A 16,314-nucleotide genomic window follows, 5' to 3' on the forward strand; every position below is an offset into this window, starting at 1 on the left:
TTCTGCTAAACTCATACTTCAATATCCCTTTATTGTCATTACAATACATCCAGAGGAGTGTACACTCCAATGCTAAGTGTCTGCATAGGGAAGGCAGCAGGTCTTTAATTTCTGCAATTTGACTGTGACAAAAGATCCTTTGCATTTTCAAGGAAATGCTCAAATGCAGCAACATTTCTCAGTGCAGCAGTGAGTCCCAGTGTTGAATACTGGCCGTATCTGTGCACCCTGTGGGTTACTGGAGTCTCATGCAGCTGTGTGATACGCATTCAGTCTGCTCCTCCAGCTCAGGGCAGGGAACGCCAGCATTGGCCGGACGCAAAAGAATGTAACGTGTGCGATGGCGGACACCACCTCTGGAGCAAGGACCAAGACACAAACCCCAGGATGACCAGAAAGACACTTCACAGTCCAATGGGGTCGCTGAATCGAGAAGAAAGAGATGTGAGAAAAATACAGTACTTGGGAGTAAAGAGAGAAAGGCAAATAGTTAAGAAGTACAAATCTCAGCAAAAATAAGGGCTGTTTAAATATTAGTACGTGCTTATATGACTAAGCTGTGTAGAACTGTTTAAGTGAGATCATATTATAACTTTCATGGAATACAAATCAATGAAATAGCATTTGTCATTACCATCATCATTAACTTCCAGGTGAAATGTGTATGTACCACAGATGTATTTGACTTACCGAAGAAACGCCGGGGATTGATAGTGTTTGGCAGGATGTGATTTGACATAAGGATTTGACGGTCAGATGATCTGCTCTGCTGACTGATCCTTATGCTGGCCATAGGTGGAAGCTCCTTTAAACGTGTATAGTAGAAGGAGTTTGCGGGATGGTTCGGCATCTCAGACGTGATCTGAGCGAGGCAGCAAAAAACTGTCAGGCAAAATTCATCAGGAGAGCCAACATGTTCTCAACTAAAGTTAAAATACACAATAGGCTACTTCAAACCCATGCTGGGAGAGGATAGCTGGTCTATTATGTGAGAGAGGCCCTTTTTACTCACTTCAGGTCAGGCATGAGGGCCACCAAGTAATCATTTGTGCAGACAGCTAAGAATGACAACCTATTCCCACACTGCTCACCTATTTTAAGTACACGGCTTTGCTTCGCCTCACCATGGAGTGAAGGACTAAATTAAGTCAATTTGTCAACCGATGATGGTTTTCGTACCCGTGAATGTGCGAGACCTCACCTTTGTGATGTTTTCTCGGGGGCTTGTGCGGAAGTTAGGAGAAGAGAAAGTGAATCCATTGTCTGTCCCTGCATCATAAGGATAGAGGTCAATGGTCACTTCCTGTTTCCACTGGCTGCCCTCGCAGAGGTTTATGCTGTCCACACCAACAAACCAGTCGGGGCTGGGGATTATCTTCACCATCAGGGACAACTATCGGTCAGAGAAAGAGAGAGAAGGCCGTTAGATCAAGCATTAATGTCCAAGAGTGAGGACAGAAAATAAATGGAGAAAACAAACAGAACTAGATGAAAGAAATACACAGATTATGTACTTTTGTTCACCTTAATTACGTTAGAAGATCAATTAAGAATTAGTCAATCGATTATTGAGTATCATGGCCATCCTAACCCTCCTGTTATGTTCATTTCTTACATCCAGCCATGATGTTTCCAGGTCTTTGAACCGGTAAATGTTGAATCGACCAAAAGTTGTCAGAAACCAAAAAACCCTAATAACTATAGTCTGTACCTCATCACCAATGTCATTACTAACAATTCAATCAGTTTATAGTGGAATTGAGTTATTCACCACTCAATAGATCAGAGTTCAATTCGGAGAACTTACTCATTTTAAGGAAAAATACATGTTCACACAATTGTTTAGGTAAATTGGAAAAATCTAGATATAAATTGCATTTGTCTACCATAACATTGTAATTTTTTTTTTTATGGGGTGATGTAAATAAATAGAGATGAGACACCTGTGCTGTTCAGGAACATATTGACCCGCTCACTCAAAATCAAGCCAAATGTACATTAAGGATTTGTATTGAAAGTAAACTTTCGTTATATTAATTTAGAATGTTAAGATACATTAAGTATATTATAAAAGATGACCAAAGGCCAGCGTGCAGTCATTCTCTTGGTGCATTTTGTATGTATCTGCAGAGTGTAATGTTGCAGGACTTCTCAGCAACCATTTTGTATGTTTGGCCCCTCCCCTGATACGTGTGGGTGGAGTTTTCTCGCAAAGAAAAATAAAGGTTCCGGTCAAAAATAGTATCTGTATTTCTCACACAGGTGGGGTCGTTAGAAAGAGAATGTGGGTGCAACTATGTCACAGATAAATGGCCTGACTGTATTTCTTTACTCTATAGAAAATGATTTCTCCCTGCTTTATTTTATAGTTTTGTTACTATGGTATTGTTTTTGTTTCTTTATTTGCATATGTGTTTATTTTTTTTGTTTTTTACATCTCTTTATACAAAGAATCTGAAAAATGTCAATATGTGTATGTGAGATTCTGAACACTAATAAAATATAAATTAAAAAAGAAAAAAAAGAAAGAGAATGTGTGTACGTCTGAGATTGGGATAAAACAGAGTGTGTGTCACTCTCAGTCAGACAGTCCGAAGTACTGTAGTAGCATATTTATTAGGAGAGACATGAAAGAAACTCTTACATTAGTGTCCCATGTCCAATTAAGATTCTTTTGTTTAAAGTTTGAACTGTGTACAACTTTATATATGGGGCTTTGAACAGGTGTGTGTGTGTGTGTGTGTGTGTGTGTGTGTGTGTGTGTGTGTGTGTGTGTGTGTGTGTGTGTGTGTGTGTGTGTGTGTGTGTGTGTGTGTGTGTGTGTGTGTGTGTGTGTGTGTGTGTGTGTGTGTGTGTATTGAAACCTGGTGGTAGGGAGTACGAAAGACTGTCACACATTTACAAATAAATAAATGGTCTAAACTTGACACGTCTGACCACTTTTAGCCTCCACTTTCACTGCCGGGTCAAATTGACCCGACCATAATCTCTGTTATATAAAAAAATATGTTCCCTAGATTTTCAAACTTTGAAACGGGTCAATTTGACCTGCAGCATAACAGGAGGGTTAATGTTATGGCGGGATTTCTTTGTAGCAAAGTTAGAGACTCTAGAAACAGCAATGTCTGTTAGACATCACTTTGGTCCAGACCCAAATATATTATTGGATGTATTGCCATGTTATTCATATGTCAACATACATGTTCTTCTGTAATTGTAATAACTCTGATGATTTGACTTAACTTTTCATCCAGGTTCATGGCTGAACACTTGCATGTGGATATTAGCATTTAGCTCAAAGCACCACTGCTTAAGTACAGCCTCACAGGTAAGTTACCAGGCAAGTTACCAGTTATCCTGATTGCCAGTTGGTATTGTTTTCATCTTGTGAGTCTGTGTGTGTCTTCATGACAAATGGAGGTCCTGGAGACACCCCCTTTAGTAGAAACTCCCACAGAAGAGGTTTTGAGTTCTTTGCCAGGTGTCAACATTTCTGTCTCTCTGTGGACGTATTGTTTCGCAGCGACAGCATCACAACAGTGAAAATACAGTCAGAAATGTTTACATGTGTGTAGTTGGGATCAAAGTGAAGGCTGAGTTTGAACATGGGTGTGGTCCAACAAAGGGGGCATCAGAAGCAGGGGATAGGAAGTGTTGCCATTCACCCAATTGGGGTTAGTGGCTCGTGTGATCCCATCAAAAGATGGTCTCTTTTACTTTCTTTATATAACCAGGGGGAAAAAACTCTGATGCATATATTTATATCTTTTTCCCAAGATTATTTCATATATGCTGCTGTGTAAATATTGTTTTTTGCACTGATGCGCAGATTTAGTTTTCTTGTATTTATTTACTTTGTCAAATTGTTACTGCAAAATAAAATTACACAGGAAATGCTGCAATATACTTATTTCACAAGAAGACAAACAAACAATCAAAGCACAGCTGGGATTATTATCCTGGCTCCAGTCAAAGGTCTAACTGCAGCACTCTGGATAAGTAGAAAAGTAGAGGAAAAATCATTATAGAAAAGAACAACATCAACTGGTCTTCAAGTAATTTGATTACCTCACCGCAGTAATATGTTTTATGCTGTTAATATGTATTGTTTGTATAATGTATTAAGTTAAAGGAAAAACACACACACTGATGACGTCAGGATTTATAAAACGTAAAAAATTATAAATGAAGGCACTGGAGACTGTGTGTGTGTGTGCACAGCAAATACATACATGCACCCACACACACAGTTTCCTGTGCAGGGTTATACTGTGTCTCCTCTGTGATGGATGTTTCCTGAGAGCGAGTGACCTCATACAGGAAGTGGCCTGGGGGTCAGCACACGCTGAGGTGGCAGAAGCCCAAAAAAAAGCGCATTTAAACAGAACGCCTCCTCACTTGCGGCTTAAAGTAGGATGGGTGGGCTTGGAAAGCTTTGGACAGCTTGGAAAGGGTGGCCTGGAGTCAAACAGAGAGCGCTGGAGAGAAGACTGCTGGGACGAACTTCAAACCAGTTCACCAGGCGCAAAAGACCACTCGGGACAGGAGGCAGGTAGGTAGTCAGCATGACACATGGGGTCTGTTTCTTGCCTGTGACGCACGGCAGAAGAAACCAAATCAGAAGCAGCTCTGTTGCTTTTTAGAATCATCCATTGATGCCCTCCCTCCTTCCTTCCTTCCTTTTCCCCCCCTTTGCTAACATCCCTCCCTCCTCTTGTCCTTTCAGGCTCCTTTCATAGAGCGGTTTTTCCAAGAAGTCCCGTCCTGCTATATCCATTGGGCCAGTCAGTGAGGATGTCTACTCAGGGGTATCCCACGTCAGTGTCTTGATCAGTCCATGTTGCTTTCGATATACAGCCCAGGAAGTATCTCCAGAGCAGAGACCGTTTGATTCCTTTCACTTTTACTTCATCACAACCCTGGAGAGGCCTTAAAATCATGCACTCAGTCCAGTCGCGCTAGCACTTTAATGCTGAGTTGTTGTTGTCCCATTTTCTGTGGTGCCACTGATACAGATACTTTAAGAGTAATGGCAGTTGGATCCTGAATGGTACTTATTTGCCAGGATCTGTCTCTTTTGAATTACACATTTAACAAAAATGGCAGAGAGCTCATGAATATGGAGATAGGAATCATATGTGTTTGGGATTCTTGGGGCATTGCGTATGAATGTTTTGGTTTGTGTGCAAGACAAAAAGCATGGCATTTATATAAGGGTGTGCAAGGAAGAGAGAGAGAGAGACAAAAAGAAAAGCAGAATAGCAGATGAAGCTTTTAACACATTCATATAATTTAGTCTGTCATTGTCACGTTCATAAACACACACACTACTCATAACCTGCTTGTTTTTGCATTCTGTCCACTGATCTAAAAACAGATGGACCCATTTAAAAGCAGGCACAGACAATCACGTTCTTAGATGAAAAGCTGTAAAGCTGCTGTCCATGACAAGTTACCAAAGATGCCCTCCGACAGGATTGTTTATGATTTTTAAGGGCCCCCGGGTTCAAGCAGTGGAATAACCAATAAACAAATGTAGGACACCAAACTTTCATGCAGGGCAACACCTATTTCTAAAAGCTCCAATGAATGTCTGCTTCTCTTCTGCACCTCTTTCACCCATGTTCATCGGGTACAAATTATTTATACATAAAGGAATAGTTCATTTCTGGTTTAAATTGAAATAGTATGGTGCATTTCCCAAAGCGCCATAACTCATATACCTCAAATCCTTTACTGAAGCCCTAGACCAAATTTAGCGAGTCTGACCATGACCTTTGCCCCCAGACTTACTCGCTATTCCACAACAGTGTTAGCCTGTAGTTTAGCAATGATACACTTTGAACTGTAGTTGGACATTGATAATACAACCCAGCAGTCCACATTCATTCAACAATTTTAAATATGACATAATATTAGACTTCAGCTGTTCCCAGAATGTGATGTGCCAGGCCAAGAGATAGTCTAGCACATAACACGGTATAATGTAATCTTACTTAAAAAATCAAGATATAACAAGTTAATTAGTAATCATTAGAGGTCCTGGTTGGCAGATTCTGTTACTGTTGTACAAAGCCAGACAAGCTGTTTTCTGTTTCCAGTGTTAATGCTAAGCTCAGCTAACAGGCTTCTAGCTATAGCTTCATATGCACAGGAGGCCTACAGACACAAGAGTTTTCTCAAACCTTTCATCTCACTCTCAGTAAAAAAAAAGTGAATCAGTTCCCCAAATTGTCAAGCTAAACGTATGATTCTGAGCTCGCAGAGTTCAGTTGGACAGGCAGCAAACAGAGTGCAGACCGCGAAGGCTGCATGTGAGTGTTTGTGGCTGCTTGGATAGTGGAAAGAAGTGTGTTTGGTCAGAGCAGATGGACGACGTCATGGGGAGGCCCGGGTCACCAGATGACTGAGGAGGTTTAGTCAGACCCATTGACTTACTGTGTGCTTTTGTGAATGAGTACTGCTTCTCCTTAAAGTTTGATTTTTGCTTACCAGGGAGCCCCGGGGCTGCATGACCAACTCCGTGGAGCTGTGCCCGATGCCGTTAGGGATGCCGGCTGTACGGTACATGGTGCCAACTGCGCGTCTCTTCCTGGCCTCCTTGGCAGCCTTCATCAGCTCCACCGTCACCCCGACCTCGGCAAAGCTCTGCACCCCTGCACCAGCTGGAGCACCATGCTTCCACAGCCGAAAATGGCGATTATGGCTCACCGCTGAAGGGAGACCGAGGAGAAGAAAGGAGTAAGATGCTTATTCACTGGAATGCATATCAATGTCAATGAAGTACCACAGAGCCTCAGCCAGACAGTGAGATCATTTCCACGGTGGAGCCTGTATGTATTTCTTTGGCTGCCGCTGACATCCTGCTATTAAACAGACAATTCTGACGGAATTGCCAGCATGCATGTCTTTGGCATTATTACACTTTTACAGTTACATCTTTTCTCCTTTTATCACTGATAAAACAACAAAGAGATAGGTCAGGAGTTTACCTTTATCACTTCTTTCCGAAGAGGCATTTGATTCAAATTGTCATATTTAGTTCTCGGTATCTTTGAAGCCGGTTGAGAATCAAGAGAATTATTTTGGTTAAACTGTTTGCACTGAAGCACCATATTGAAACCCACAGAGCCACTTGTCTGGGCCAGTGGTTTTAAGGGCAGAGTGAGGTTAGCCAGAAACACGCTGATGGTTCTGCCTTACCTCACTTTTCAGAGCTGTGTACAGGCACACATACACAACCATGCAGTTATGCTTAAATGCTCTTGACGTGTATTAACACAGACACTGCGCTGCCCAGCACACTTCACACACTATCTTATTACTCCCCAAACTACCATTACTTACACGTAATTGCATTTCCATCCTAACAAATTTCCCACAAGCATCAGGACCTTGAAACTTAATAATACGTCACGTTTAGGCCCCACCAAGAAGTTAAAGCCCACTTCCTTTCCTTCCTAAATTGCTTGCGTTTATTTTTGTTTTGGGCCATCATAAACTCCATTCCCTCTTCCCCTCTGGCAGTGTCCTTGGCTCCCCACTCCCAGGTCTCCACAGTTAAGCAACACACAACCATTGCAGGCCCCTTGACAGGTTTTTCTTTTCTCTGTGTATTTCCAATGTTCTTTTTGTCCCTAACCAGCCGACTGTCAGCCCATTGAGGCCCCTGTGTTTTTCTTCTCATTTTGTTCCTATGCCTTGACTACGGGAAGGGACACACATTAAAAGCCATTATGGGTGATCAGAATCTCCCGTGCCTGTCTCTATAACGAGCACCTAGCACATCATCCTCTGGCAGAGCAGCAGGGCACCATTGGAAAAACTGGAAACCAGACAAAGCCACATCGTTGATGCACAAGAGCAGTCCAGCTCACAGACACACACACACATACACACACACACACACACACATACACACATACATACACACAAATCTACAAACATCTGCCAGCCATCCCATGCTCCATGGCTTGTGAATTGAAAAAAGCAGAATAAAGGGGCCTGAATTGCTTCTTCTGTTCCTCCTTCTGGCTCTGAGGTAAGCAGTCTGACACCACCACACCCCAACTATCATCACCCACCGTCACCAGCCCCGAAACCACTACTCCAGTGTTTACCGCCAACACTGTGGTAAACCAGCAGAAATGTGGCAAGGAGTGTAGGGTTGAGTTGAATAAATATAAATATATCACCAGACAGAAGTTGAAGAAAACCCCACCTGGGAGCATTTAGACTGTCTTTCTTATTGCTCTATTAACATCACTCACCCTCGTGTATGCATACGTGGATACTGACAAAGAGGAACTAGATCGCTGACACATGATGGGGAGCCAAACATCTGCCTTAAGTTGAAGCTATGTGTCCCTTCGTCTCACTGTGGTCACCATCTCTGTCCCAGCTTTGGGTCCTCTTTCTCACAAAAGCAATGCATGGGTACATTTTGATGGATGGAGGTCAAGTCTGAAATAATGGTCAAACTTTCCATAAGAAATAACAGGTTTTTAAATAATCAACTTCTTTGTCCCTGGCTGTTTTTCTCACCTATGAGCTTGGACCACTGTGCAGGGGGCCGGAACAGTGGATACTGCTTGGGGAATGCCTGTGGGCTCCAGTGACCTGTAAAGACCAGGATGTAGGAAGCAGGACCCTTGGCTGAGCAGTCTGTCCCATTGAGTGGTCGCAAAGGTCCAGCAAAAGTGAGACAAAGCTTCAGAAGTACGACGAGTAGCTGCTGCAGCCAACCGCAGGTCAGGTGCTCTGATGACATCATCTGAAAGAAATGGAGAAAATGAAAACGGGTCGTGAAAGAGTTTTCTTTAATACCATTAAACATGTGGGATATTTTATCATCAAAAGCTGCTGAAGAGGCCTGACGGAAGCACTTTGGCATGTCACCATTGTCTATCACCAAGCAAATTAAAGGATCTTAACATGAACATTAAGGAAACCAAATCCAGACAATTGTGGAAAATCAGTGAGGGGGAAATTCCAAACTGTTGCCCTCATATCATGACACATCAATTTTTATCAAAGAACAAAGATTATTGAAGCTATTACTGACCGTGGCGGCTTTGAATGAAAAATAAACTTAGTCTATGTAATGTCTGCCATTGCGTCGCTGTTGTTTTATTCTAGGCCAGGGATGACATCTCTGAGGACCGATGCAAATCCTGTCTGCTCCGCTGCTCTACTGACCTCACCGACTGACCATCCACCGACCACCGGCGGCTGACTCATAATCTCACTCCATTACCAGAGGGGAGGAGGGCACATGCATTATAATTGCATGTGCACATTTCAGCCTTACATTTCATTGGGTATGGCTGAAGAGTTTTTGCTGGAGATGAATGTAAATCGTGGCCCCCTCTTACCTCTGAACACACACCCTTTTGCCTCAAACTCTCCAACTGAAACAGACGAGGCTATTCTTTTATGTGTGAGAGTCTTTGAAAGCGCCACAATAAAATGCTCTATCTTAATTTATTCCAGATTTGCTTTCAAGACAGCATTCAAAATGCAAGCTGTAAAATATCCATGGAAAGAACCAGAAACAATTTGGCAAGGACACAGTTTTATTGTTTCTATAAAAAAAATCATTTCACATGGATGAATGTGATGTATGGGAGTGATGCCTCTATCCAATGTACAGGTATGAGAGTTCAATTTCATGGATGTACTTTAAAAAAATACTTTGGGGCGAAAATGCCCTTCAAAGATGATATTTCACCATCCTCCTATTTCATTGGCAAATGTATAAATGTTAAGATGGCCATTTGTGACTTTGCAGATACATTTCTCTGTGTTTGTGTGTCACAGAGAGGGAGAATGATGTTTCGTGGCCGGAGCCTTGTGTGGCGTTACTTTGGGTTACTACACGATTACTAAACGCCCAAGCAGCTGCAGAATGCAGACAGTTAAATTTGGGCACACAATAACACTCGCACACACCCACACAACGTATGCACACTCGTGTCCAGCTGCATATTGTCCCTGAAGTCTATTTCCAGAGGTCAGATAATATTACTCTGCCAATGTAGCTGCAAAACTCGGACACTTTTCTGACTGCAGCCTTATATGTTACCAAGTGTTTTATCAATTCTCTGTCTCCATTAAATGTATATTAACCACTGCACAGTTTTAACAGCCAGCCATAATACCTCATGTATGAGACACACAGAGCCCAGCTTTGATCTCACTGCTCAGTCATCGGATCATCTCAAGGGCTTCAACTTTGCAGCTCTGCAGGAGGCAGATAGAGATCCAGGTTGAAATGCTTGTTCATGTAACTCGTTCAAAAAAGTAACTCTTTCTTTTGTCCCAGCTTTGTGAGCTTGGGTTGATGGAAGTTCACCTGGTTGAGCTGGAGGTTTTACACATCAGGACGTGATCTTAACTGCTGCTGCTGTTGGCTCCGTTAATTATGTTTTCGGATTGAAAATGAGGTCAGTGTGACTGGCTGTTGCAAAGTTAACTTTGTTTACACACAAATTCAAAGGATGATGACTCATTTAACGGTCAACACACACCACACACTGAACGTGATCCTTCTTACTAAAAATGATTGGTTTCGGAATATACTGTAAGTGTAGCCTGTTGATGGCCGCCATGTTATTTTTGTTCCCGTAACAACCTCTAATCAGATAACCCTAATCTGAGAGTTTGGTTCAGTAAATCCTTCGACCATCCCTCTGAACTTGTCACACTGACACTATAACACACCAAAGAGACATTTCTTGAATTCCCACACTGACACACTGAACTTTATCAGCACACACAGCTACCTGGAAACACATACATATATATATATTGAAATATTGTATGGCATTTATTGATGCATAGAGAGGCACACACTTATTTTCCGTGGACATAAGGTGTACACTCTCACACACGCGTATGTAGTCACACCGACCTGCTCTCATCACTCAACATAGACAGACACACGCAGCAGTTTTTTTGTCACAAGGCACAATAAAACTCGGGGATGTGGCGTGGAGCCAAATGTGGCGGCTGCCTCCACATGGGCACGTTCACTGTGTAATTACAGCCGCCTCATGCAGAGATAATACACACATTTGTCTCAGCTCATATACACGGGCATGCAGGTATGCATGCACAAGCACAGATTTGTGCACACAGTGGGAGTCATGTCCATTTTTAACAAGGGGATGGCAGGGAGGTCATTTGCTGTTTTCCCTGAGATTGTTTCTCAGAAATTTTCAGTTGGGAAAGTGTTGGATTTTGGGGACTTCGGCTGAGAAAATAAATGCATCCCTCTTTTTATTGAATAAGCCTTTAACACACCCCTGTGGGCTTATAATGTTCATCTTCATGCACACAGACACACTCCGCCATGCATGCATCACAACAGGTCGTCAGAAACTGGACTTTGTGTGGACAGCAGTTCAAACTGAGAAAAGTAACTATAAAAACTATATCCACAATTCTGTAATTGTGGATATAGAAAGACCGGTGTGGATGAGTACTTGTGTGGGTACTTGTATATCATCTAGAAATCGGACCAATTAAGGTGAAGCAGCTACCGATGGAAACGTGCAAAAAAAATCGATAAAGACGAAAAGTGAATTCAGTGGCAAGTGATTTGTGTTCAGGGTAACAATAAGCAACGAACAAACATCCATTGCAATAGATGCAATTTGGACAAAAGTGTATGAGAACAAACAAGGCGTACAATCAATGAGGAAAAATACATTCATCTGCTTTATGGTACCATTTTGTGGCCGTTGCACTTGAGTATTTACATTTACAATTTTTACAGACAACACTGACAGCTTAACTTACTAGTTACTTTACAGCATAAGATTCTACACAAAAACATTTGTTATATTTCTGAAACATGATGCAACATTTGATGTTGCATTATGTTAAAGCATCAGTCCACAACCCCATAACTGAATTCACTATATTAACACTATTTACAGTATAATAAAATATCCCTCTGAAACTTTGCACTCTGCAAAAATTCAAACTTTGACGTTAGATAGGTTATGTATATTTTGCCGGCAATAGTTACATTAACCCCTTTAAAAATTGTATTCTTTTACATTTTGTGTGCATAACCTCTCTTGGTCATGAAATACTTTCACAACTAAGGAATCTGAACATTTCATCTCACACTGCTTGCTTTTACTCCCCCAAAAAGTTATGTTCCGCAGATAAAAGCACAAGCACACTGGATCTTCTATGTCTAAAAACATGTCACATGTGCTCTCAGACTCCCGAGTGGAGAATGACCGGAGTGTGTGTCCTACCTGTGTTGGTCAGCCAGTCATTGACAGAGAGACGCTGCAGCAGAATCACACTGTTGGGATCTCAGCTCGACTCACTTCTTCTCCTCCTCCACTGTGAGCTGCTGTCTGGTGCAGCCTTATCAGACTTTATCCCGCTATTCTCCGTCTTTATCTCCTTTCTCTCCTCCTCCCTTCTCCCTCTCATTGTATCTCCTCATATTACCTCTTTTTCTCGTTGCCTCTCGCTTTCTCCTCCCCCTCCTCTTTTCTCCCCCTACCTCTCCTTGTATGGAAAGGCAGTTAACAGCCTCACTCCTCTCCTCCACTGTCCCTCTCTTCTCTCCCTCTATCTTTCGCCCTTCTTTCTCTCTCCAGTCTTTGAGTGGCTGTGTAAACTCAGCAACCTCATTGCTGACAAGGTAATCAACACCACATTGGCCTCGCTTAACATTCACCACTCAGCATTGTGTATTTTCTTACCCCTGTTTCTCGGAGCACACTGTCAGACTTGTGTGGTGTTGGTTGCTGAATAATGGCAGTGAAATAAAGAGAAATGAGGAATAGGGCTCACGCACAGACATGCAACCTGGATAACAGACGAGTGGAGTCTGGACAGAAGCGCATGCATTTATTTCTGCAGTTCATTTACTGATTGGACATTGCAGACAATCAAGATTAATTTGAATGGTTGCCGTCTTTTTCCCTTTCCAAATAGTTCTGACCTGTGCCAGATCCAGCTGTGATCTCAGCCGAGGAACCCTGTTTCCCTGGGTTAGAGTGTGTGTGTGTGTGTGTGTGTGTGTGTGTATATCAGAGACGTGTGTTCACCAGTTCCCACAGCTGGTACACACATGGACAACCAGGGAGGTTTCTGTTACTGGGTGCTGCTCACTTATCAATATGTCAAGGCTCAGACTGAAGAGAGATTGTGTGTGTGTGTGTGTGTGTGTGTGTGTGCGTGTGTGTAAAAGTTGGTACATATGCATGCTTGTGAGGAAGAAACATCTATAGGAACTTTTCTTTCTTATTATCCATGGCTATGACACATCAAAGCAGTCAAACCAAATATTGCAGAGAACAATGTGACAGGTACACACAGGTCATGGTTGAGAAGTAATGCAGCACAGCTCGTCCTAAGATCTGCACTATCAAGTCGCCCCGGCTCGCATCCGCCTCAACCCAAAGACAAATGTGCAATTGGACAACTGCGGACCTTTAAATGGACTCGGCCACGCCGCTGTATGACTCGCCTGAGAGACTTCCAGAAATCAGGGGAGACGAAAGGAAGCTGGAAGAGGAGAAGTGGGGTTAGCCGTGGATGAGGAAACAATGTGGACTGCTTGTCCTGCAGTCATAAACAATCAAATAAACAATCACACCAATTTGTTCCGCTCCATTTCTTTCCTGTCTTTGTCTCCAAAGCGGTTATTCAGTCCTTTCATCCGTCCGTCTGTCTGGAAAGTAGGTTATTGGAAAAACACAGACTTCCCTGCTGCTGCCCACTGATTAATGACGGTGAGCTCAGCATCCAGACTCACTCACTGATGTGAAACATCATTGACGCACTGTCAGATACACAGGTGTGCGGTTGTATGAGCGCACACGATACAGAAACCAAACCGCTTATAATCTGCACTGGCATACGTCAAAAGACATTTAGACGCATGACAACCTGAGCGAGAATTGATGAAAACTTGAATTACTAGAACACAGTTTACAGTTCAACGAGACTATTCGGGACCCACACACACGTACACACACGTACACACACGTACACACACGTACACACACCGCGGCTTGATTTGGGAAACCAGATACCAGATGAATGGCTTCAAATTGCCTGACTGACGCAAATCTCCAAGATAGCAGAACGTTTTCGTCCTGACCACCGCGTGGTCACGTCGGCCGCTGGAGCCAAGTGAGTGAAGCAATGAGAGGAAAACCTTGAGCTGATCACAGAGCGCTGGGCCATGCGCACGCCAGTGTCTCAGCTCCACCGCCGCAAACCCTCTGGACCTCTCAGACAGACACCCCGTGAGAGTAGCATGACAAACATATGGATAATATTGACAGTGTGTGTGTTCCATTGCGACACGGCTTTGTGTAGCTCCGTCGTGGATTAAGCAATACTCGTAAAGAGGATGAATTCATTGTTGGTTCTGGACTTGGCTTTTTTTTTTTAAAGCTTTTCATGGTATTAGATGACAATAAGGGAATACACAAGATAACCTGCCTTTTATTGTAATTTTTCTTTTCTTTTAAAAAGGATCCCAAACCTGCTGCAGTCTGACGGTGACGCAACATATGAATCATTCAGTGGCTGGAATAATGTTCTCTTATTCCAAAGACAACCAAATATTTATCCACTCTGCTTTAGAGAGTTGGTGGAACGATCTTTCCAAGTAGGATAGGTCATCTGTCATGAGACTAATCAATCTCACTCACCACACACACACACAAGCACACGCACACGCACGCAAGCACACATCTTCTGACCTCAGTTAAATGATCTTACATGACCTATGACCCACTTTGAGTTGTTTTCTTCTTTTTTTTAATGATCCACTCACTGAAACCAATGCAGGTTACCGACGCAGGATGCCCCGTCTTACGGAGCAGTGAGGTCCGGCACGGGAACCAGTCCTCCCATTTGGCTGGTTCTACCAGTGTGTTCCCAGACCTGATGGAATCTGAGCATTTCAAGACTCCCTTCTCCTCCTCGTCCTTCTCTTGAGCTAAACAAACACATTTTAAAAATCTGGCTGCACAGCAGGGGGGCTGACAGGGGTAGTAATGCATGACGCTGCGAGAGGTGAATGATGCTCTGCTATGCTTCTTTGCACAATTTCAAGTAGGACTTGGAAAGCAATGAGTGCGAGTGATGTAGGTCTGTTAAAATATTGCTTGCAGGCTGGGCCTCCTGCAACTACACACACATTAAGTAATACGCATATACACACACATTTATATATGCATATACTGCGACAATAGCTCGTCCCTTCTCTTTTCATCTAGCAGCACTATCATAAAGTCAGAGTTGTGTCCACTAAATGTCCAACAACACGAATGACATTCGCTGCAGCCTCCGTTGTACTTTTGTGTTATCAAATCTATACCAACATGCTAAATACAAACATTTACCAGTAAGCATGGCCGTAGCCTAAAGTCTTGTTGGGAGGACTGTGGCCTGGATAACAAAAAGATAATTAATTACCTGAAACTCTTCCCAGGAGATTCTTTCCCACAATATATAAAGACAGCCCTAAACAAACATATTAAAGTCCATTTCCAGGTCATGGGAAATACTACTGGGAAGGTATGTATGGACAAGACTTGTTGTGGTTTCAGAGGGAGCAGGGCCAAGTCTGAAAAACCTCCTCATTTGATGTCACTAGAGTCAGTGATGGTAGGATGAAGAGTACAAGTTTAAGTGTGTAGAGTTAGAAAGAAGTGAGCTTACTAGAGCCAACTCGTCATCTGGGCTCGAGGCTGCATGAGCCGCATAGAACTAGCAAAACACGGCCAAAATCTGACATAACTGCAGGTAACGGAGTTGCATTGTGGGTAATGCAGGTGCCTGGTTTTGATAAGAGAAGACAACTGGATGGATATTGTTCCTGTATATCACGAGTGTGCCACGCACGCTTTTTGCTTTGACAGTTTCTTAGACATTTGGAGAGCCAGCTTTTGACTGCAAATAATCATTTTTTTAATAAAAATTAAAAACCCACCATGGAGTCAATAAATACAACCAAACAAAACCACGGCACCCTTATGCCTTAGGGTGCCAGCCTTTAGCCAGTGGGCTCCTGAAGGTGCCTCTAGTGAGTGGACTTCAGCTTTGAGTACCATCACTCCATTTTAAGAGCAGGCTCCTGGTTACGCACATGTGGTAGCAATTTTGGGGGTGATAATCCCCCGCCGTCCTGTGCCCTGTGGGCCGGCAGAGAAGCCCCTTTTCCTGGACACCACACCCAGCCTGCCCCTTTGTGAAGCTGTGGCCTGTCAGGCATTGCATAACCCCTCGTTGCCAAATAAAAGAGCAGACCAACTGGGGTAGTAA

At 43.0% G+C, this 16,314-nt stretch overlaps 1 protein-coding gene across 1 annotated transcript; it reads right to left on the reverse strand.

Moving 5' to 3' along the window:
- Positions 1 to 228: 228 nt before the first annotated feature.
- On the reverse strand, positions 229 to 12,423 carry spon2a (spondin 2a, extracellular matrix protein). The gene is made up of 6 exons (XM_056440038.1): positions 12,273 to 12,423; positions 8,545 to 8,773; positions 6,493 to 6,713; positions 1,202 to 1,393; positions 691 to 862; positions 229 to 423 (listed from the first exon to the last, which is right to left on the reverse strand). Exons 2-6 carry the CDS (start codon positions 8,771 to 8,773, stop codon positions 236 to 238), a joined length of 1,002 nt encoding a protein of 333 aa, XP_056296013.1. The 5' UTR covers positions 12,273 to 12,423; the 3' UTR covers positions 229 to 235.
- Between the last annotated feature and the right edge of the window lie 3,891 nt (positions 12,424 to 16,314).

This window comes from Pseudoliparis swirei, chromosome 19 (genome assembly GCF_029220125.1).
Source record: "Pseudoliparis swirei isolate HS2019 ecotype Mariana Trench chromosome 19, NWPU_hadal_v1, whole genome shotgun sequence".
NCBI classification, from domain to species: Eukaryota; Metazoa; Chordata; class Actinopteri; order Perciformes; family Liparidae; genus Pseudoliparis; species Pseudoliparis swirei.